This window comes from Simochromis diagramma, unplaced genomic scaffold, assembly GCF_900408965.1.
Source record: "Simochromis diagramma unplaced genomic scaffold, fSimDia1.1 OVJJ01000302.1, whole genome shotgun sequence".
NCBI classification, from domain to species: Eukaryota; Metazoa; Chordata; class Actinopteri; order Cichliformes; family Cichlidae; genus Simochromis; species Simochromis diagramma.
Window position 1 is genome coordinate 1,719,534 of NW_024386792.1, and position 23,799 is coordinate 1,743,332.

The 23,799-nt window shown below is 40.1% G+C and overlaps 1 protein-coding gene across 3 annotated transcripts in view; it reads right to left on the minus strand.

Moving 5' to 3' along the window:
• LOC120728693 (sorbin and SH3 domain-containing protein 2-like) overlaps positions 1 to 23,799 on the minus strand; it is a 51,125-nt gene that overhangs the window by 15,798 nt on the left and 11,528 nt on the right. Inside the window, exons 3-15 of one of the 3 annotated variants that reach the window (XM_040023757.1) lie at positions 18,112 to 18,167; positions 17,336 to 17,425; positions 16,098 to 16,124; positions 15,845 to 15,969; positions 14,910 to 15,527; positions 13,811 to 14,227; positions 10,648 to 10,774; positions 8,503 to 8,678; positions 6,230 to 6,296; positions 5,440 to 5,490; positions 3,530 to 3,746; positions 3,275 to 3,389; positions 1,586 to 1,657 (exon numbers count right to left, since the gene is read on the minus strand). In XM_040023757.1, coding sequence (XP_039879691.1) covers positions 1,586 to 1,657; positions 3,275 to 3,389; positions 3,530 to 3,746; positions 5,440 to 5,490; positions 6,230 to 6,296; positions 8,503 to 8,678; positions 10,648 to 10,774; positions 13,811 to 14,227; positions 14,910 to 15,527; positions 15,845 to 15,969; positions 16,098 to 16,124; positions 17,336 to 17,425; positions 18,112 to 18,121 — 2,112 coding nt within the window. In that variant the 5' untranslated portion in view covers positions 18,122 to 18,167. The remainder of the gene's footprint in view (positions 1 to 1,585; positions 1,658 to 3,274; positions 3,390 to 3,529; positions 3,747 to 5,439; positions 5,491 to 6,229; positions 6,297 to 8,502; positions 8,679 to 10,647; positions 10,775 to 13,810; positions 14,228 to 14,909; positions 15,528 to 15,844; positions 15,970 to 16,097; positions 16,125 to 17,335; positions 17,426 to 18,111; positions 18,168 to 23,799) is intronic. The other 2 variants (XM_040023755.1, XM_040023756.1) reach the window with 2 other exon arrangements.

Consider the following 23,799-nt stretch of genomic DNA (forward strand, 5'->3'; position numbering starts at 1 on the left):
CAGAAGTCTTGAGCCATTCTTATTCTTTATGTTCTTCACCACAGTCTGAACTCTCTCAGGCAGCTTTCTTGTCATTTCTTTAAGTAGACTTCAGCAATAGTTCTCCAGGCTCCAGCTCTTTTTTCAGTGTTTCTGCCTTTTGTTTTGTTCTCTGTCAAGATGATACCACAAGGCTTCATTAATATTAATGTCCCGGCTCTGGGAAGGCCAATACATAACTGATAGTGTTTTACTTCCTAGGTATGCTTTTACAGCATTGGCATTGTTTTTGAGGTCATTATCATGCTGAAAAATGAAGCCACCAGATGCTTTCTCCCAATACCACTGGCTGAAATGCCCCAAACCATGACAGTGCCTCCACTGCGTTTTATAGATGGCTGCAGACACTGTTGTACCTCTCTCTAGACCTCCTCTGTACATACTGATTACAATTTGTGAACAAAAAGTTTCAAATTCAGATTCATGATTATAAAGCCTGCTGCCAATCAGCTGAAGGATTAGCTGCATCTCTCAGGTCTTGTCAGGTCTTTACTGATTTTTTCCTACTTCTCAAGGACATGACTTTTAGCTGTAGCCATTTTTTATGCCTTCTTAGGTCATTTGTTTTGTTCCCAACTTGTCCAGTTTCCTAGAAATTTTTAAAACTCACACTGCACACCAAGTTTTACAACAATAGTATGTTATGTTATGCCTGTCAACTATTTTCATGGATTTAGCTAAAGAAATGGGAACAAATTATGTGTTTTTCGTGACAGGCTGCTAGTAACAAAGTGCCTAAATGTAATATTTAAAACTGGTTCTTTTCCAAGTTGTCATATGTGTAGAGACAACACCGATTCATTCCTTGACTTAGGAGCCTGTTTCATGCTTGAATGATTCATAGGTCAGCGTTGTGAGGCTTAGCTAACAAAAACACATTCTTCTGAAAATGGTGAGGCAGAATGACTGGAATGAAAAAGCAGATTGAAAAAGCAGCCAATGTCCAAAGAAAAACTTCAGAAAGCCCAGAGAACTAAAGAAATTACAAGAAAGTCTGGCTTCTTAGATGCTAAATATGAAGAATTGAGAAGTGGCTAAAGACTTTCGCAAAGTACTGTATGATAGATACTGAACAAAATTGCACAAATTATTTAAGAAAGAGTTTAGAGCAAAAAGTAAATATCAGTAGAATCTCTGCTACTGCATCTTTTTTATTAATGTTTTGACTGTTCATGACCTCAAGTTATCTCAAACGTTTGGAGGCCCCTGCCTTTAAACCATTTCCTGCTTATTTTTGAACAAGATGCAGAAATGAACCAACTGAAATAAAAGTGTCCAGGTTCACGTGTGAGCATTTTAGTGCCTGCTAGTCAAAGAACCAAAAACCCCAGCAGCAGAGAGATAAACCGCAGTTTGTCACAAAGGTGTTTTGGGGGTAAGGAAGGGGGCACCAAACAAGCACCAAACAAGTATCACATGCCCAAACAACTAGCCCCACCCAGTCTAATAGCACAGACATTAAAAAAAAGTCCCGGGTGGAGTGGAGATAGTGGGTGTATGCCTATGACAGAGTTGTGTTTAAAGGAGTAGCTAGGCCCTGACTTACCGGCCGCCCAAACTCCAGCTCGGAAAAGAACTTATACCAAGGCTCGTTCTCTAAATCTATGTCATCATAGGTCTGGGAAAGCATGACAGTGACAGAGAGAGGAAGTAGAAGAAAGACAGGAGAAAGGAAGTGTGGAAAGAAGTCACACACAAAGAGAGACATGGTCCTCGTGGTTAGGAATGGGCACAGGTGGCAAAGGGAGATGGGCACAGGATGAACCAGGATGAAGGCTTGCCCATGGAAACAAAAGTGTTGCAGCAGAGCCCATTTACAGCTCAAGTTTCACTCCTACAGTACAGTGGTCAGTCAGTCTAGAGCAACAAACTGCCACAATCCAAAAAGGGCTCAGGCTAAACATGTAAATAATAACTGTAACTGACTATGCTTTTGTGCTGCTGTATGCATTTATACAGTCTATAAACATCAAGCACAAACAGCACCATGAACCACTCAGAAGTGAATGTTTGTGAATGAAAAAAGACAACATTTAGATGTTTTTCATGTTTTAAAATGATGTCCATATTAATGTTTTAGTTGCCTTAGTTTTCTTGTATGTCTTGATGCTTTTTTAAGACACATTTTAATAAAAGGTCAGCTTGTTTGATTTGTTTCCATTTACTGTTACTTGAACTGTAGAGATGGCATTGTGTGTTTTACCACGCTGTCTGCTCTTTCTAACCCCAATCCCACATAAAATTGAGTTTTCATGCCAAATGAAAAACTGCCAGGAGATGTTTTGTAGGTGTTGTAGTGCTACATCTCTGGCTTAAAAGGAAATTCAGCTTTCAGATGGATGAGTCACCCTGGAAAAAAAAAAAAACAGAAGCCTGGAGCAGAGACTGCCAATCACACAAATGCATTAGGGACACTTGCACACACACATCTAAAGAACAAGAGTAACAGAAAAACATTTTTTGCCTCTTAAAGGCCATAATTACCCAAACGGGTGCGTCATCAACATACAGGTTGTTTTAGGGGTGACACTTTTTTACTTTGGTTAATGGAGAAAAAAAATTATACCGAGCAGCACATTAGACAGCGTGGGTCCTTCTACAGCTTTCTCCTTTATTACCTCTGTCTATCAGGAAGTGACTCATGCATTATTGCCCTGGGAGCACTCTCAGCAGTCATCACATAAAACACCTGCGAAACAGCCATTTTTTTTTTGCAAACACAACTCATTTATAACACATTATTCATTATTCCGTCCTAATCTCAAATACTATTTTTTTCAGTCCCGCCTGTCAACACAGTCAGTTTTTGCATTTTTTTCCTGCTATCTGCTTTGTCCTTCACCCCACACAAACATTAACACTGAGTACTGTCGCTAGCGGATGTAAGCACTGGAAGCTTTTAACGCCCACATTGTCTCTGACAGAAGAAGAGCCATGTGAAAGCCAACAATATAATGACATACTAATGTCTGTCTACCAGACTAGCAAGTTTAAAAAAAAAAAATAAAAAAAAAAAAGGCGCTCTTGCTTGTGACTATTTTTTCACTCTAAAAACAGCCTGAGCAGTGACTGAATTATTTAATCTTCTACCAAACGATACCAAGAAACACTGTGAGGAAATCACTTGATGTTCTCACACGATGCCAGGGTGAAGATAAACAGGGAGGCATTTCTCTGCATATTTTAAGAGGGGTGGGAATTTCAGTATTTAAAAAAAAAAAAAAAAATTACTCACTGGTCTTTCATGCTCCAAGATAGAGGACTTCCCAGGCTCGTACTCAAAAATACTCTTGGGTTCTGCGCGGTACTTTCGCGTGTCCACTTTTCGGTCTGGAGGACCCCATTCATTGCTGGTGTGAGAGAAACAAACACATGCTTTTTCAGAAAAAAACGCTTGAGATAACTGACATTAAAATAAAGATTATTAAAAATATTATAGCATATCAATATATCATCAATATTAGTTAATATTGAGAAAGTTCGCACTTACGCGTCTGTCAAGTCCCTCTCGCGATCACTGTCTCTCGCCCTCAGTTGGAGAAGGGATGGCATGGGTGGAGGTGGTGGGGGTACGGGGGATGGTGAAAGGTCCCGAGGTCCAAGATGCCCTTCATTGTTATCCGAGGGGCTCTTGGACAGAGGCCTGTACGTATGTGTCCGAGGGGCAGGGTGGGCCATGGTGGTGCTGGATGACAGGCTGTAGTTATCTGGCAAGGACAGGATGGAGGAGAGAGTGGAGGCAGAAGCAATGAGGCCAGTAAGCCAGAAAGGAAGGTTGGGAAAAAGTTATTGATTTTTAGGAAATACAGGGAGTGCAGAATTATTAGGCAAGTTGTATTTTTGAGGAATAATTTTATTATTGAACAACAACCATGTTCTCAATGAACCCAAAAAACTCATTAATATCAAAGCTGAATGTTTTTGGAAGTAGTTTTTAGTTTGTTTTTAGTTTTAGCTATTTTAGGGGGATATCTGTGTGTGCAGGTGACTATTACTGTGCATAATTATTAGGCAACTTAACAAAAAACAAATATATACCCATTTCAATTATTTATTTTTACCAGTGAAACCAATATAACATCTCCACATTCACAAATATACATTTCTGACATTCAAGAACAAAACAAAAACAAATCAGCGACCAATATAGCCACCTTTCTTTGCAAGGACACTCAAAAGCCTGCCATCCATGGATTCTGTCAGTGTTTTGATCTGTTCACCATCAACATTGCGTGCAGCAGCAACCACAGCCTCCCAGACACTGTTCAGAGAGGTGTACTGTTTTCCCTCCTTGTAAATCTCACATTTGATGATGGACCACAGGTTCTCAATGGGGTTCAGATCAGGTGAACAAGGAGGCCATGTCATTAGTTTTTCTTCTTTTATACCCTTTCTTGCCAGCCACGCTGTGGAGTACTTGGACGCGTGTGATGGAGCATTGTCCTGCATGAAAATCATGTTTTTCTTGAAGGATGCAGACTTCTTCCTGTACCACTGCTTGAAGAAGGTGTCTTCCAGAAACTGGCAGTAGGACTGGGAGTTGAGCTTGACTCCATCCTCAACCCGAAAAGGCCCCACAAGGTCATCTTTGATGATACCAGCCCAAACCAGTACTCCACCTCCACCTTGCTGGCGTCTGAGTCGGACTGGAGCTCTCTGCCCTTTACCAATCCAGCCACGGGCCCATCCATCTGGCCCATCAAGACTCACTCTCATTTCATCAGTCCATAAAACCTTAGAAAAACCAGTCTTGAGATATTTCTTGGCCCAGTCTTGACGTTTCAGCTTGTGTGTCTTGTTCAGTGGTGGTCGTCTTTCAGCCTTTCTTACCTTGGCCATGTCTCTGAGTATTGCACACCTTGTGCTTTTGGGCACTCCAGTGATGTTGCAGCTCTGAAATATGGCCAAACTGGTGGCAAGTGGCATCTTGGCAGCTGCACGCTTGACTTTTCTCAGTTCATGGGCAGTTATTTTGCGCCTTGGTTTTTCCACACGCTTCTTGCGACCCTGTTGACTATTTTGAATGAAACGCTTGATTGTTCGATGATCACGCTTCAGAAGCTTTGCAGTTTTGAGACTGCTGCATCCCTCTGCAAGATATCTCACTATTTTTGACTTTTCTGAGCCTGTCAGTCCTTCTTTTGACCCATTTTGCCAAAGGAAAGGACGTTGCCTAATAATTATGCACACCTGATATAGGGTGTTGATGTCATTAGACCACACCCCTTCTCATTACAGAGTTGCACATCACCTAATATGCTTAATTGGTAGTAGGCTTTTGAGCCTATACAGCTTGGAGTAAGACAACATGCATGAAGAGGATGATGTGGACAAAATACTCATTTGCCTAATAATTCTGCACTCCCTGTACAACTTGTGTTACACAGGAGCAGGTCTCACCATTGTTTACGAGAGCATATGAAGCATTGTATGTGTCGGAATAGTCGTCATCTGTAGAGGAAATGTACAAAACAGTTGATTGGGAACACGTGTAAGCACACTTTGTTGTACACAGGGTACAGGTTTGTCCTCAAAGATAGCACTTTTAACCAGCCTGGAAATGAACAGTTACACAAGTAATTTTCTTTTCAGCTCCAAGTATATTAAAAGCAAAGCAACATGATCCACTTTCCCAGAACTCTTTCTGAACTTTAAAGATGAAAGATGACTGAAATTCTGACTAAAACGAATCAAGGTTGCAGGATGGGGAAAGCATACTACTGCCTGTGCTTCCAGTAATATCAAAAAAATAAAATGCATCAAGACCATAATGAGCCTTTGGATGAGTTCTCAGCGCACACACCCATGAAATAGTCTGTGTATCTGAGAGTGCATGAGTTTTTTGAGTGTGCTCTTGTAGCAGAAGGCTGAGCAGTTTAGAACAAACAAGCCTTGTACTGATTCTGTGATTCTGTCAAGCCCACAAAATTAGAGCAGATTTCCCAGGATGGCTCTGTGTCTATTAGAGGTTTCTCTCCATTCCTCCTCCTCTCCAGGCTGTTGCTCGCAATCTAACGAGCTCTGGCTCTGGGATCATCTGGGTCTTTTGGTTTAATGAGAACTGGCATGCAAACACACACAAAATATGCACACGCATACAAACAGCATGCATACATGACCAATTCTGCATGAAATGTCTAATAATCTAGTCGTTGCACATCATTTCAGCACGCTACAGCAGAGGCCTTACCTGCTTTGTGAACTTTGTGAATCTGTTTGAACATAGTTTTGTACCAGTCTTTGGGCCTATCCACCGTCTGCAGACAAAGAAATAACCAGAGTTATGTGCCGTTAAATGTAACACAAATGTGAAGGCTGAATTTAGAAACTAAACGGACTCACAACATGTTATTGGACATTCTAGAGCTGAAAAATAACAGTAAGCCTTTTGAAGCATTTATACTTCACACAGGGATAATATATATAAATAATTTAACTAATATAAACAGACTAATACTAATATAACTATAACTAATATAAAGAATAAAACCAAGATTGCGTCTTATCCAAGAGAAATATTTATATTTGCCAATAAGGTTATTCTGTCATGGCCACTTGTGTGTTGTTGTTTTCTGTTGATTAAACAAACAAACCCGTTAAATTAAGTAAGCACTAATTATGAAACCCTGGCCAACGTTTAGTTGGTGCATCTCTACATCAAATATCAGGCTAGTGCCTGACCACTGGCTAAAGTTGCTTTATTCACACAACTCCTGCTCTGTATGGCTGCTTTTCACATATAGTGTGTTTGTAACTTGTATAACTGTTTTTCACTTGACATTTGTTAAAAGGTTACGATAGTCTTTTGTTTAGACAGCTTTTAGACAGAAATTTTGATAATATTCAGTAACCATACAAGTCTCACCAAGAACTTACACTGAATATTCATATGAAAAGAAACACAAGAGCTGTGAAAAAACAGATTTTTAGAATATTTGGCGATGATAGTGTTTAAATATGTGGATAATATGTGGAACCTCTGTTTGTGTCTGCATATTCTTCAGAGACCTTTAGGACAGTTTTTGGTTATATCAACTATTATATCGTCATTTTTGCAAGAAAACAAAATGGCTAAAATTACTCATTTTTAGCATTTTGTGCCTATAACACCTTATAAAATCATCTTATAGGTTTAATTTCGTGAGAATAACATTCAACAGATATACCCAAAACTCAAATTATGCATGATACATTATTATTACATGACATCATTACTTAGCAATGGGCTAAAATGATCCGTTATTAGCATATGGCCTGTATCTACCGCTCCTTTTTTGTGCTTTTCTCAGTGTGATTAAGTGTCAACAGGACAAACGATACTGTAGCATGGGCAACTACTTTTGTAATATTCTAAAATCAGACACTTGCTGCAGCCCTTAGTAGGGCTGTGGGGTCCTTCTTTATAACTATGACTTTGAGATCTTAAAATGAGCAATTGAGAAAACAAAAAACATGATGTTTATGTAAGGTCAGAATATTTAAATGCATAGTTTAAATAGCCACAAATGACACACTATCACTTACCTGAATGCCTACTATGTCAGTTTGTTTTGGTATGACTATCAGTGTGTATGTTCAAGTCAAGCTGCCTCAGCAGGTTCAGTTTTGAGCCACAAAGGTGTCGAATCCTTGTTGGTACAAAGTGGGGGCTCTGCTTGCTGTGGCTGGAGAATCAAGGAGAGACCCTGGTATGTGTGCCTTTGTGTAAACAGTATAGATCTAACAGACACTTAAAAAAAGACCCATCAAATGGCAGAGAGACTTAATCCTCTCTTTATTCAGTAGCACTAAACAATGTGCCTGGATTCCAGTCAGAGAGGAGGCAATTTGGCTCCACAGAGAAAGAGTGTGTGACTGTGCACGCAGCACTAGCACAGCCAAGAGACACGCCAATTACCACTTCACTCTCCACGGTTACCAAACAGAGTGGCCACAAAAATGTTTGCCCGCTTAAAACAAGGAGCATCTGTTTTTCTTCTCTCCTGCTTTCGTCTCTTTTCAACTCTTTTCGTTTATTGCTCGTCTCTTATTCTCCCCATTTCTCTTTCTCTCATTTTGTAGCTCAGCGTGCATTCCTTTAAATGCTGCTCTTCAACCAACCGATAACTGAGTGAAGTGTTAATACACGGAAAGCCTTAACAGAGATAACACACAGGGACACGCTCCTTGACAAGTAATCAGCAAGGACCTTGTAGTACCAAAGTAAAGACCTTGTTTGAGCTCATCTTCATGACTAGCACACAGAAGGAAGCGAAACTGAGATAGTGAGAGCGGGAGAGAGTCTTTGAACATGGGGTCAAAAGCTGCTGACAGCTTCAAGTAATTCCTTGCTTAAAAAAACCTGTTCACACAAGAAGGCAGGAGAAAATGGCTTCAAAGAAACTCCTCTGCATTACTACAGCATCTACGAGAGGAGGTCTACTGGAAAGCAATGTGTTGAGCTCCCTGTACAAGTTCTCTCACCGTGCGGATGGCGATAGGAATGCCTGACTCATCAACTGGGCCGATGCCTTCGTAGTGGGGGGCTTTAATGACCGACACCTTCTTTTCTTCTTCTGAGAAACGGGCAATGGGCACAGTGCTGCTGATGCTGGTGTGCCCTGACACCATAGACTCTCTGGTGACTGTTTCACTGCCCTCTGGATCCGAGAAGGAAGCAGAGAAAGAGGAGACAGATGTGTTAGTAATACAGGTCCTCCACAAGCTCCAGTTAAATGTTTGTAATGGATAGACTGCTACAGATATAGATTATATATGAATCCTGAGACATAGATACATACAGTGGGGCAAAAAAGTATTTAGTCAGCCACCGATTGTGCAAGTTCCCCCACTTAAAATGATGACAGAGGTCAGTAATTTGCACCAGAGGTACACTTCAACTGTGAGAGACAGAATGTGAAAAAAAAATCCATGAATCCACATGGTAGGATTTGTAAAGAATTTATTCGTAAATCAGGGTGGAAAATAAGTATTTGGTCACCTCAAACAAGGAAAATCTCTGGTTCTCACAGACCTGTAACGTCTTCTGTAAGAAGCTTTTCTGTCCCCCACTCGTTACCTGTATGAATGGCACCTGTTTGGACTCATCATCTGTATAAAAGACACCTGTCCACAGCCTCAAACAGTCAGACTCCAAACTCCGCCATGGCCAAGACCAAAGAGCTTTCGAAGGACACCAGGAAAAGTATTGTAGACCTGCACCAGACTGGGAAGAGTGAATCTACAATAGCCAAGCAGCTTGGTGTGAAAAAATCAACTGTGGGAGCAATCATCAGAAAATGGAAGACATACAAGACCACTGATAATCTCCCTCGATCTGGGGCTCCACGCAAGATCTCATCCCGTGGGGTCAAAATGATCATGAGAACGGTGAGCAAAGATCCCAGAACCACACGGGGGGACCTGGTGAATGACCTGCAGAGAGCTGGGACCAAAGTAACAAAGGTCACCATCAGTAACACACTACAACGGCAGGGAATCAAATCCCGCAGTGCCAGACGTGTTCCGCTGCTGAAGCCAGTGCATGTCCAGGCCCGTCTGAAGTTTGCCAGAGAGCACATGGATGATACAGCAGAGGATTGGGAGAATGTCATGTGGTCAGATGAAACCAAAGTAGAACTTTTTGGTATAAACTCAACTCGTCGTGTTTGGAGGAAGAAGAATACTGAGTTGCATCCCAAGAACACCATACCTACTGTGAAGCATGGGGGTGGAAACATCATGCTATGGGGCTGTTTTTCTGCCAAGGGGACAGGACGACTGATCCGTGTTAAGGACAGAATGAATGGGGCCATGTATCGTGAGATTTTGAGCCAAAACCTCCTTCCATCAGTGAGAACTTTGAAGATGAAACGAGGCTGGGTCTTCCAACATGACAATGATCCAAAACACACCGCCCGGGCAACAAAGGAGTGGCTCCGTAAGAAGCATTTGAAAGTCCTGGAGTGGCCTAGCCAGTCTCCAGACCTCAACCCCATAGAAAATCTGTGGCGGGAGTTGAAAGTCCGTGTTGCTCGGCGACAGCCCCAAAACATCACTGCTCTCGAGAAGATCTGCATGGAGGAATGGGCCAAAATACCAGCTACTGTGTGTGCAAACCTGGTAAAGACCTATAGTAAACGTTTGACCTCTGTTATTGCCAACAAAGGTTATGTTACAAAGTATTGAGTTGTATTTTTGTTATTGACCAAATACTTATTTTCCACCCTGATTTACGAATAAATTCTTCACAAATCCTACCGTGTGGATTCATGGATTTTTTTTTCACATTCTGTCTCTCACAGTTGAAGTGTACCTCTGCTGCAAATTACTGACCTCTGTCATCATTTTAGGTGGGGGAACTTGCACAATCGGTGGCTGACTAAATACTTTTTTGCCCCACTGTACACCTTACTTAGCATCTTAACGTTTACAGTTACACTGTAAAGATCCTTTTACATTTACAATGATGTAAGCAATGATGTAACGTTTGCTCCTCTGTGAGAGGTTTCAGTTCAATTATCTGACTGAACTTAGGTTCTATTTTCTGCATGTGCTTGTGTAGTCTTAAGTCTAATGTCTTTCAATCTTTTTAGGCATGTCATATATCACCACAGATCAGTGACTCACCTGAACTCCTGCTCTGTCTCTGAAGCCCCGTGTGGAGTGAGACAGGAGGTGGAGGATATGACGGGGGAGACAGCGGCCTATGTGGATGGCTAGTACTTCCATTCATTGCGTGAGAAAGAACCTGGCCCTAGGAGCGACCCAAAACCCAGAAACAGGGAGTGTAAGAAAATCACCAACAGCAGACAAAACCTACACTACTTACGGTTGTAAAGCTCTATAACATTGGCTTAACATAATATATATATATATATTTTTTATAAATGTGGAAACAAAAGGATTAGCCGCCAGATAACACTTTATAATAACCATTGCTAAGGATGGATACTAGTGGACTAAAAATCATAAGAGTTGGGAACCTGGACAGTGAAGTCTGTGTCGGTGTGTAGTTTTATTGTCACTTGCTGTTTACATTTGTTGTTTGGTTTGGTGCAGGCCCTCAAAATACTGCATATGTTTATGAAAAGATTGTGGTTTGGGTAAATATTCAAGGAACCAATATAAGACCAAGGCTAAAGGACACCTTGTGCATACATGTGAGACACCTGCACAGTTGAATAAACAGCAGCATTTAATCCCCCGGGAGTGAAAACAGGCAGGTTAATCATTACCGAAATGCTAATGCGGTTTTGCAATAAACACATAACAGAAGTTTATAAAATGGTGCTTGTGTTGGTGACATCATAATGTAACAGCTACTAAATCTAACTTATAACTTCATTAACACTAAAACAAATCATTGTTTGTTTATAGTAAATTAACCGCTTAGTAAAGATTAATTAACAATCAATTTGTGGTTTATTAGCAATGGCTATTACAAAGTCTTACCATCCAACATTAGTCATCACATTGTTCCAATCAGAGCGGGTAAAAGAACCAGTTCTGATTAAGAGTGGATGGACATGTGAACATACAGTGAACGTGGATTCACAGTAAGTTGTGAATCTGAAATTACTAAAACATAAAGACAGTTAGTGGGGGGAAGGGTCACTCACTGAAACACGTCACAGTGTACATAAAATACATGAAAAAAGAAAAAAACAAAAGACTAAAACAGAGACAGTAAGCCCATTCACATTCACACACATCTCATTAATTAGTTAACAAACATCTGACATAAACAAGATAGTGGACATGATATCTTTACAATGGGATGCTTCTTCCCATTCAATATGCCACAGGAAGAAGTTACATTAACTGAAAAAGGATAAAAAGTCTGTACAGTGCTGTGAAAACCATTTACCCCCTTCCTGATTTCATAGTTTTGTTTTTTCCCCAAATTTCTCCCTCTTAAACGATTCAGATCATAAAACAAATTTTGACATTAGAAAAGATAACCCATGTAAAAGCAATGCAGTTTTTAAATGATGATTTAATTTACTAAGAGAAAAAAAAATGGCATCCATGGGAGAGTTCCAACGAGCAAACCACTGCTGACCGAAAAGAACAGAGCGACTGTCTCACATTTACCAGAAAACATCTTGATGATCCCCAAGACTTGGATACAAAAGAAAACCAACAAACCAAACCAAACCAAACCAAAAGGCAAAGTCTGGACTTTAATCTCATTGAGACTTTCTGGCATGACCTTATACAGGTTGTTCATGCTGGAAACCCCGCAAAGCTGCTAAACTGAAACAATTCTTCAAAGAGTGGGACAACATTCCTTCATAGCGATTTGACACAGATCATTGACAGTTATACTTGCTGCTGTGGGTGGCATAGTTATATTTTATGAAACGTGTGAGAACTAAGCGAAGATCTATGAACTCATGAAGGGCGAATACTTTTTCACAGCACTGCATTTCAGTTTTAAAGTTTGCCTGTTCACACCAAAGATTCATGGTGAAACAAGAGGGAGGTACTACAGAGCCAGAGCACCATCATCTTCGACTCAGCTAACCCAAAGAAAGACTGACTAAAAAAATGAATTGCTTTTTTTAAGCGTGCTTGGCTTATAATGCTATTATGTTGTCATATGAATAGTATAAAATTATGTAAAAAACAAAAACACACACAAACACACTTATTATTATTTTTATACATAGGGTACTACAGGCAGGCAATCTCACTTGAACCTAAGCCACTTACACAGAGAATACTAATTAAAGCTACTTATTAGAATATGATTTTTTTAATATACTGAATAAAGAAAGGCCAATATGATATTTTAGTCATAGTGGTCTTATAGCAGAAAGATAAAGTGTTATTTATAAAGCGCCAATGTGCCTCAATGTGTTTCATACTGTAAGGTAGGGACCCTACAATAATAGAGAAAACCCCAATATCAGACAACCCCCCTATGACCAAAAACTTTGTAACAGTGGGAAGGAAAAACTCCCTTTTAACAGGAAGAAACAACAAAAATGACTAATTAACTTCTCATGGTAACACTGTATATCTCATTGAAAAAAAGGTTAGAAGAATTCTGTATTTAGAATACTTTTGCAAACACTTGTTATCCACATAGCGATTAGCAGTGTAGTTACATACATTTGCAAAGCACTGCATGCTCTCCCCAAAGGCAAAAATTGGATTAAAATACTAAGAAACAAGTTTACCAAAATGAAATCTACTGCTTTCAATATCATACTTGCATAACTGCAAACACAGCATACACATGTATGTTCTCCTAGCATAACATAGAGAAACAATAAAGTAGAATATGTCTATTTGCAGTGTAATATAATGAGCACATAATTACAGTCCAAACACATGCTGCAGTGCTAAAAAAAAAAAAAGAAAAACAGCAGGAGTTCAGTCTTTTTAGACGCTAATAACCCATAGCTAATGGCTTCCAGCAGAGTACTGCACCTTCACCTTAGAAAAATCACTTCATTGCATCATGAATTTTTGATATGAACTGGCCTTAAGAAACAGTGTAATAGCACACGATGGCAAAAACGACAAAAGAAGGAGAAATATAGACACGCATAGACATGTTTGAATGAGTACAGACAGTAACATAATAAGGGAACGAAGAGGGCTGGATTTAATTTCAGTATCTGACAGGTAGGGTGTAGATAACAGTTAGTGAAAGTTAAAAATTGGTAGTGATCACACACTTTGTAGAGTTCTGATTCAGCCATCAAAATGAGTGGAGGGAGCGTGGGAACCCACTGTTCTTGGTAATGATGTATGTTATAGAGGTGACTTGGATAATTACATTAGTGAAAGTGGCTGCTGCAGCAGAGGAGGCCACAGAGGTTGTTAGCACATCATCACGGCCAGCAGTGGGCGTGTAGGTAGAGACATGGCTCAGAGTGGGCGATGGCGTGGGTGAGGCGACAGGCGAGTCCAGGCTACAGATCTGCAGCTCGTCCAGCAGACCGACCGTGGATGTCGAGTAGTGGCTGAGAGCTGACACGGTAACGGGGGAAGCCGAGGGCGAGGCACAGCTCACACTGCTGACTGCGCCGTGGCTTGGCCCGCTGGCCGCACCAGCTGTGCCACCAGCTCCACTTGGGACATATGGAGTGGGTGATAGTGCCTTGGGCATTAGACCTGACAGGTAGTCAAGTGACTCTGAGCTGTGGTAGCGATAGGGGGAGTGCCGTGCTGTGGGGTCAGGCGAGGGAGGCCCCTGAGGTTGGAATAAAAGGTAATTCATTGGAAAAGGAGGAAAGGAGGAGAGTGCTTAGTGATATAATTTATTAGACATGGTGTCAAAAGGGATGTGTAAAAATAACATGTGACAACAGGTGAATTACTGTTGTGAAACCACACTGTGTCATAAAGCTGCAGCACCCTCTTCTGAACGCATTAATGCTGGAAACTGAAGATGTTTTGTTAATTCACACTTTACAGAAAAAGCACCAGATTACATGGTAATTAACTGTGGTGTACAACATATTATACACTTGGTTAAAATGCAGTACAAGTTCACACAAATGTAGAATCACTGTTTGGTTCAGTGGAAGGTATTATCAAGAACAAGAATGAACTAAAGGGCAACACACACAAGTAGAAGACATGCATTAAAACCCCTACGGTATATCTGCTTTAACAGAATGCCACAGTCAGACTCAACATACAAGAAAAGAAGCTAGTTTAGAATTTGGGCCATCACTGTAATAGTAGCTTGACTACTTCTGTTATTTCTGGGGACCTACTGCAACCAAGTGACATGATGCAGTTGGTGTGTTACCCTTTAATCAGTCTTGATGTCACCAAGACCTAAACCCAGTGTCTGGATTAAAGTGACCTTTAAATGAACACAACTGTGTATTTTGCTCTGCTGTACCGGTCTGTAGTCAGTTATGTACCAACAGTTTTGCAGGAGAGGGCCTTGGTGGAATTGCAGGAGGAGGCTTCGTCATCTCCACCTGGGATGGAGCTGCCATTTGATCTGAGACCTTGAGTTCCACTTTGGAGTTTGTCTTAGATGAAGCAGGATTTTTTTTATTCTCTTTGTCCAAGCGGACAGAAATTGAAGCTGTCTGTGTCACGGGTTGAGATAGGATGGGACTTCTTTGTGGAGGTGAGGAAGTGGGTGGAGGGGACCCTGTGGTTTGGGTCTTATGTTGGGGATCAACACAAGAATTGAGGTGTGCAGGAGGGTCAGGGATGGTGACAGGGGTTAGTGTAAGGGAAGACACCTTACGTTCTTTTGTATTAGCATTGCTTGTGTCATTCGAGACAACGGACTCATTCAGCTGCTGGACTGTGTTTGCACTGGTTTCTGAGTATGAGTAGGATGATGTGCTTCTTACAGTGTAGGACTCTTTCAAGACTGCTTGCTCATTTTTAGTGATTGTTAGCATTCCAGGACTCAAATCATTAGCCAGGCCAATAAGGGAACTGTAATTTTGAGGATTAGTGCCTGCAGGCGAGAAGTGAAAACTCTCTTTTCTGGGGGGTGGCAATGGCAATGGACTGATATCCTTGTTAGCCAATTAGAAAGTGGCAACCAATGTAAGTTCAAACAGCAAAAAAGAAAAACAAAGCAGAAAAAAAAATCATCAGCACAAAGCATGAGATCAGAAAGTTTAAAATACTTGTTTCAGAATACAGCAACAATATATGTATATTATCCAAATTCCTAATGACGTTAAAAATAACTTTTTTCCCCACTCAGACACTCAAAAGCCAACAGAAGCACATCACATCATGAAATTACACTTGTAATTAAATTTTAAATAGCAACAACAGAGAAATAAATGCGTGAGTGTCTGTCAGTGTACTGTGAATGATGTTTCACCTGTGAGGGGGACTTTTTGTCCTGCAGATTGGGTCTGACGCTGCGAAAGCCTTTGGCAGCAAGCGATGAGCTGCTAGCATCTCCGTTTTTAAGGCCGTCTGTTGCGCTGTGTGACCGCCAAGAATCTGAAGATAAATTTAGTAATTTTACCATTACTAATGTTTTCTGACCAAGTTTGCTGGGATCATGTGGGATGTTTTACAGCAGTGTTAGGATTGTCCACCAGAAATCACCAAAAGCATCAGGCACTTACCCAAGTCCGATGAGTGAGAATCACTCCCTGGGGAAAAAAGGACACAGCAATAATAAGCAACATGGCTGAGTGTTCCTTACATTCATCTCTGTAACAAACTCCAATATACACCTACTGTGCAAACATTTTTAAAAAGCTCTTAAACATCAAGATACAATTCACACCTAATTACCAATTACTAATTACTCTACTGCATTTTTAACAGCTAATGATTTCCCCCCCCCTGCATGCTACAACGTGTCTGTGGGTTTCCTCTTGAGGTTGCTTTCCCGTCAGCTTAAAGGATAGAGACAGAAAACTAATTCCTGAAGCAATTTTCACGCTTCACGCTGTAACAGGAGCATCATCTAAAGCAAACGTTAAAATCCACTATGAGCCACTTCAAGAAAGGCAAGTTGGAGCTTTAGGAAAATATGTGAGATAACCTAAAAATGTCTTTGAGTGAACTTAAAATTATCTAAAAGGAAATCAAAGAAATCGAGACTCTATAGGGACAGTTATCAAACTGTAATATCAAAATCTATGCCAAAATGATTTTTTTCTGCATTTCAAACTCCTGGCATAAAAAAATATCAGCATTTGCTTCAGTGACTGAACTTGCTTCCTGTGACTAAAAAGACAATCAAATAACTGTAATCTAATTTAACACTGAACTCACAAACAATAGTACTCTGTGGTGAATCTAGTGTAACATTAATTTCATTAACGATGCCATTTTCTGTACACACAGGATCTGAGGATAATTTAGCTTAGGTCAAGGAAACCGTGTAATGCCTAACCAAAAAAAGAAACATATATTAAAAAAACCCTTTAAAAACATTAAGGTAATATACACATAGACAGGGAGAAGACATTGTGGGATGTGAGAACATAATATCACTTCTACAAAGAAGAAGCAAAAGAATAACAGCACTTAGATACAAATATGACGAATGAGTGAAGGAAGCAAAAGAAGGAAATGAACAAAAGGAAATGAAAGAATTACACAATGAACCGATTAGGAAAAAATAGCATCCACAATCCAAACATTGCTTAAGCATACCGAGGCAGCCACAGCCTATTTCAAAGTATTTCAAATATGTTCAAGCCATAACAGGATTTTCAACAACAACAAGCCACTTAGATGTACCTCATGTCCTTGACCGACAGTTTGGCTCAGCCAACACTTGCAGCGGCCTTTTATTTGGGTTATTTTGGGAAATAGTTATGTTCATTTGTATGTTTGTGAGTGTTAGTACCTGTGGCTAGATTTGGTGAGCTCTGGACCCTCTTCATGGGAGAGAGCATGAGTGACAAGGCCACACATTTGCGAGCATATCCTCCGCTATCTGAGAAATCACAGCCAGGCAGATGATCATAGAAGCAAAAGCTGAAGCATACATGCACATGCTTGTGCGCATACTGCCATAAACAAATGCATTCAGCCGGAAAGATAATAATTACAGTAACAATATTGCAAACAAAGGCAGATTTGGAGGCAAAGCACATGCATTTCAAGTAGCTGATTTTTACTGGCACTCAATAGAAAATTAGGAAAAAGCTGTGCAAACACGAGAACTGCAAAAGTGAACAAATCAAAGTCAATATGATTTACTGCATTAGCTTCCACTAACCTAAATATTTACAAGAGATACAGTGAGACATTAGTTGTTTTTAAATCAACGTGATTCTGAATTGGGTTATTACCAAAAAATAAATTTAAAAAAATCCCAAACTAATGATTTTATGATCATGACATGACGACAGGCAGAAATGTAAAACATGCTCTTTCTTGTTATATTTCTCCCATTTTTCTCATAGATGAATCAATTTTACACTTATAACCTGAAGTCTTATATAAGACACTGTTTTGTAGTAAAAGCGAGTACACCGTCATGGCTGATAAACCCACATGACAAAATTATTTTAACTTTTCCAAACAAAAGCAAGACATGGATTGGACAGGTGGATGGGGGACTTCCCAACGATCCTGTAAACGCTGCACTCTGTACTTGTTTTTGGATATATACTGTACCTGTATTCATATTGAAGAGCACTTCTTACTGATCGACAGCAGGGGCACACACTTTCCTAAAAAACAAAACAAAATACAAAGTATTTTAGAAAGAGATTTAAACTGTTTGAATAGAGTTTCAAATCCAAGACCTCAAATAGATCTTCTTGAGGGTAAAACCTCAAAAGCAGATTTTGGAGATTCTGGTGTTAAAACACAAAACTGTAGCGAGGTACCTGCTTTACTGCAACCAAGCATATGACTGTGATTAGTTTTTAGTGTGCTCACTAATTATGGCAGGCTGGGTGCATGATAGTATTTTGTAAACATGGAATAGATCATTTTTCACTGAGAAACAGCAATAAATGATTTCTAAAAAACTATAGAAACTATATAAAAAATATATCATATTTACACAGCTACATAACCGTAGCCATTTTAAAAAAAAAATAAACTATTGGATATATGAGTGACAGGAAAAGGACACAAATCAAAGGCAAAGAATCATTACAACTGACAAGCAAACAGCACACCGGTTTTACAAAGAAACAAGACTCACATCGCTAACACTGCCTAATTCTGTTTAACTCTGTTTTTTTTATCTTTCTATTTTTAGAGCTGAGGAGAGAAATGCACAGATGTTTGGGCTATATGCCCCATAGCTGTATGTTGCCAGTTTGTTAAAAAGGATGAAACAGATTATATTCACCGACAAGACACATGTATCACCAGACATTTGTTTCAACACTGTGACAGCTTAGGGCCTCTTTGCACGCATGTGAAGTCCTGATAATTACAGCTGTCATTTACTGGTGCTTATTTGGGGGACGGTATGCAATTGTATTCAGACATAAATGTGTAAACTGCCTTAGCAGTTGTCCCCAGTAAAGAGTGGCACGAGATGGATGACCCAGCATTTTAGTACATACTGTATTAGACCATACTCACAACTCCAGTCTTAACAAGGAGATAAATACAAAATAGTTTTAATGACAGACTAAGTTTGAAGTAACTAAGAAACATTTATTGCTGCTAACTATACAAGTAACTACAGCACCAGCCTCTCAGAACCATTTCATTTACAACTAAGTAGGTTATGTACACATAACAAACAAAAGACAAAAAACATGCAGCTACAACCATTAACTTGTAATACAAAACATAGTGAAACACATCTACCATCACAGGGACTTTATTTTCCTGTCAGCAGATTCTATTTGATTGCTTGTAATGGTTTTAAGAAATGCACAAGGTGTGATGAAACTGTCTTGGGCCCCAGTCACACAGAGCTTAAACTCATTCGGGGCTAAAGACCATCAGGAAACTACCCGCCTGAGGGAAAAATGTATAATCCCTGATCAGTTAGCAGACAGTTGCTAGCATCTGCTGTGAAATCAATTGACGCAGGCGTAGAGACTGGAGACCCCTGGTAACCACTAGTCACTAGGGAAAAGTGTGTCGTGGGAGCCTGTTGACAGTCGATTTGGTTGCAGGGGTATACAGTGCTGCACGACAAACCTTCTTGTGATTGCTTTGGTTCCCAATTGAAGACACAGAATCTTCTACAAATAGTAACAAACTACTTGCTAAGCAATAGTAAAACTAAGAAGTGTGATGCAAACGGGGGATGGAGACTACTTTCCTTCATAGTAAATGTTTTGAAACGTGTTGGTTGCAGCAGTTATGAACAACTTTTACTATGAAGGCAAACATTCTTTGTTTCCAGATTGTGTTGGACCTTGAAAAGTTTCTCAGCTTGGAGAGTAGACGGCGAGTGTTTGTAGATGAGTGGCATCTGTGCAACAACCTCTTTTCAACTGATTTTTATCAGGCATCAGCCAGATGCCTCCAGCCAACACTGGGGGAATAGACTACAGCAACCAGAGGTTGCCAGGGGGTTGCCAAATGGCCCAAGCCAGTGTGACTGAGGCCTTACCTGATTTGGCCAGTCACCCAATAAGGTTGTCCTTTTAGATCACCCTTTTGGCCTGATAATGCTCCTCACTTGACTGTAAGGAGCATCATCATTGATGAGAACAGCGATGCAGAAGCAGTTTTCAGCTGCATCATCTCCTCGACCCCAAGGCTGAGACCGTCAGCTGTACTATAACTGTGTTTTCTAGCCACACAAACACAACCTTCACTCACCACCTGGACTAGTTGCCAATCTTTGCTGCCTGCAACTTCAACCACTTTCCAAAATTCAAAATCCAGCTGAAGGGTAGTCACTTTGACAATGGGGGAGATTCAGCATGCACTGCAGAGGCACAAGTGCAAAGGGATAAAATGTAGCAGGTACACAGTGAGCTCAAAATGCTCGAGAGGTGTGTAACAAGTTGAGGTGGGCCAAATATAAATCAGGTAAGGGTTTTTATTTTGGCCACAGATCTTTATTATCATAACTTATAGATATTTTGCCCTGGCTTTGAGATTTTGAGTGCTGAATCTTTTATCACTTACAGTTACACAATATTATTTTTACTACACTTTCCTCTGCTCAGCCCTGTGTCCATCTGCTTCAGAGCAGGGTAGACCCACAGTAAAGCAGTTATATAAGCAAACTCACCCTGAGATGGAACGAAACAAGAGTACATTAAATAGATAAATTAAATTACAAGAGGTATCCTGCTTATCACCCAATAAGAGATGGGATCAGAATGTTTTTCATCATGAAGTAACGTTTACTGACAAATTCTTTTTTAATCTGTATTCTTCTTGACATAACCTTCAAGCACCATGTCTTTGATTAGTTTATCCATATTCACTGCTTCATTCTTCCAAACACAGCTAATTTTGGTTGGCAAATAAAATCCTAATATTTGTGGGAGTGCATGAAGACAACATGGGATACTTTCTGTCCCTCAAGACCTAATCCTCACCCTCATACCCTGTGTCCTCATAAATCTTGCTCTCAGAAACAAACACGCACACATACACACACACACACACACACACGCACGCACGCACACACACACACACACACAAGCACCCAGGGGTAAATCATGGGTCTGGCGTCGCAGGCTGTCGGCGTCCAAATGATGGTCAGATTATAAACAGCATCATGTTTCTTGGGGACAGATCAGCGGCGACACAGCAGCTGTGGCCGTGGTGTAATATTAAGGCTACACACTGGAAGTAAAACGCTCTGGGCTCAACACCTCGGTTCAACTCTGCCTGCTTGTCAATATAGAGCTTTTTAAAGCTTTTAAATACAATCTAGCAACCCCGTCTAAAGCCTGGGATAGACCATTAGTAGCTTTTTAGCATGTGCCTCACTCTATTTGAAAGAAAGTTTCCAAAATAATCCTGCAAATACTCCCCTAAAATGCTTACTGTGTTGCTTGAAAAGGAAGCCTGGAAATAAATGCAGACAGACCAAACATCTGATACTCTGTCAGCTCTCAAAACCTTAAAACCTTAAATAAATACTCAATAATAAAGAAGAGGACTTTGTTTTCCAGCAAGATGTTTTGGATTCTTGTACTACTTTTTAAAGGCCGAAGCATGTTGGTATGTCAAGTTTCTTTCGAGACATTTTTTTTTTTTTACTTTGCCGTGGTTTTTCCACCGACTGTAATTTAGACATCGGTTGGCCACTCTGGAGACCAGTGTGTATATAATTACTGAGTGTAATAGCTGTGGGACAGCAAATATACAACTCAGAGGTAGAAGCTGCAGAAAGCTGTGATGTCCAGTATCGGGGCCATCAAGTCTCGTTAGTCTGCCATGTGGCCCTCTGAGACCTACCTGGTTTACATTATTGGACTAATAGGGCTTAAACTTTATAAACTTTATTTACAGACAAGAGACTGTTACTGTAAGAGGAAGTTTGCGTTGTTTTGTGTCAGTACTAGAAAAACATTTTTGCTAATCTGAGCTTCTCACCATGAGCCGTTTTCTTAATTTTCCTTCCCTTCATCACATGGTAAGCTTAAACAGGAAGACTTTTAATATTGTTGACTTGATCAATCACGTGTTGACACAAATGTCCTTCTGAAAACAACTGATAAGTTTGAGTACATGTATGGGAAATTCCATGTGTAATCTGAGCGCTGTTTTAATTATCTCATAAAATCTGAGCGGAGACAGCACAACAAAGCTGGACCACCAAAGACCGGAAGGAACAAGTGTCTTTGCCAGTATTAACAAAAACAAAACAAAACAAAACAACAACAGTCACTTAGCTAGGATGCTGTGAAAAATAAAGATATGCCCTCAAAAAGCGTTCGTCAGGATACCATTAGTCACTGACTGCTTTGACATAAACAAAACAAGAGTCTTAAGAATAAACATGCCACCATCTTTTAGGGGGAGTACTTAAAGAGCTGAGAGAAGCAATTTTCAATATCATGTGCCTGCTAAACGGACCTTATTACAACTGATGGTGTTTTCTTATAAGCTATAACTGCATTGAAAAAAAATAATTATAAAAACAATACTTTGCTGTTCAAGATTATGCAGAAGAGTGTGTATGGGGGAAAATCACCAGGTGAGAGTGAATGGTCATTAGTGATGAGGGGACATCAGCCTCAAAGGTCCTGGTACTGAAGTGGTCACTCACTAAGATGCACTCACAGATTAAAATTTGTAGCAAATCTGTTAAAAGTGTTGCATATGACCCTGAATGTCCCACTGGAGGAACATCTGAGACCAAAACAAACAGTTGCACTGACCACACCTTTGTGTTTCATATACAACCAGAAACTCTGTGTGCACACAGTCCTGCAAAACACGAAGCCAGCCTGCTTCAATGGCAGCTTTAATTACATTTACATCAACATAAAGGCCATAGTTAAACCAATGTAAACTCTGGCTGACTGAAACTGTACCTACTCTTTAAATGATCAATTGGTCTTGAGGAAAAAAAATATGTAAATCAATGCACTAAGACCACTGTATATGATAGCTTTATTGGACTATGAGTAATCAATACATTTAATAGGTAGCATATGCAGTATATTAAATCTCTGTATTTTACACAGAACTGAGAACAACAGACTCAGAGCTGCCCGGATTCATCATCCGTATGATGTCAGAAAAACAGAACAGCTATATGTCAACTTTATGTCCAGCTTGGTTTGGCTGTTGCTGCTTACTTGAAGGTGAGGCTGGGCATGCCTCTCCATATAAAGTGACTTTGATATTTTGGGCCTCTGTTTTGACAAAATATAACTGCAGCAATGTCTTCTTTGACTTCTTGTCTGTTTACAGTTGAGATTTGTGCACATAAGTTGCGTAAATCAAACAAACCAATTTTATTGTTACTCTTTATTTTCTGGGGAGACCAGCTGATGTGCCCGACTGCACTCTAAGGGTGGGGAAAATGTTTGATACAACAGAGCATTGAAATATTTTGCAACAACAACAAACATACAAAACAAACAAAAAAACAAAAACAAACACTGGACACACTTAGCTTAACAAAGTTACCCTTTTAATTTAGAACAAGTTAACGGCGCAGTCACACAAGTAAAATATGACAGCGGCCTCCGTACGTCACCAAAAGTCAGAGGCAGCCTGGTGATTGTATTGAATTTTCCCCACGTTCTGCCACATAACCCGTGGTGACTACCCAGAACTTGAGGGCGTTGTACACTCACAACCACTCTGATCTGATTTTAATGCAAAAAAATAATAGATGTGAGACAAGTTTGTCAATATCTTTCTTATCCAATAAGATAAAGTACAACTTTCTGAACATACTTCGCA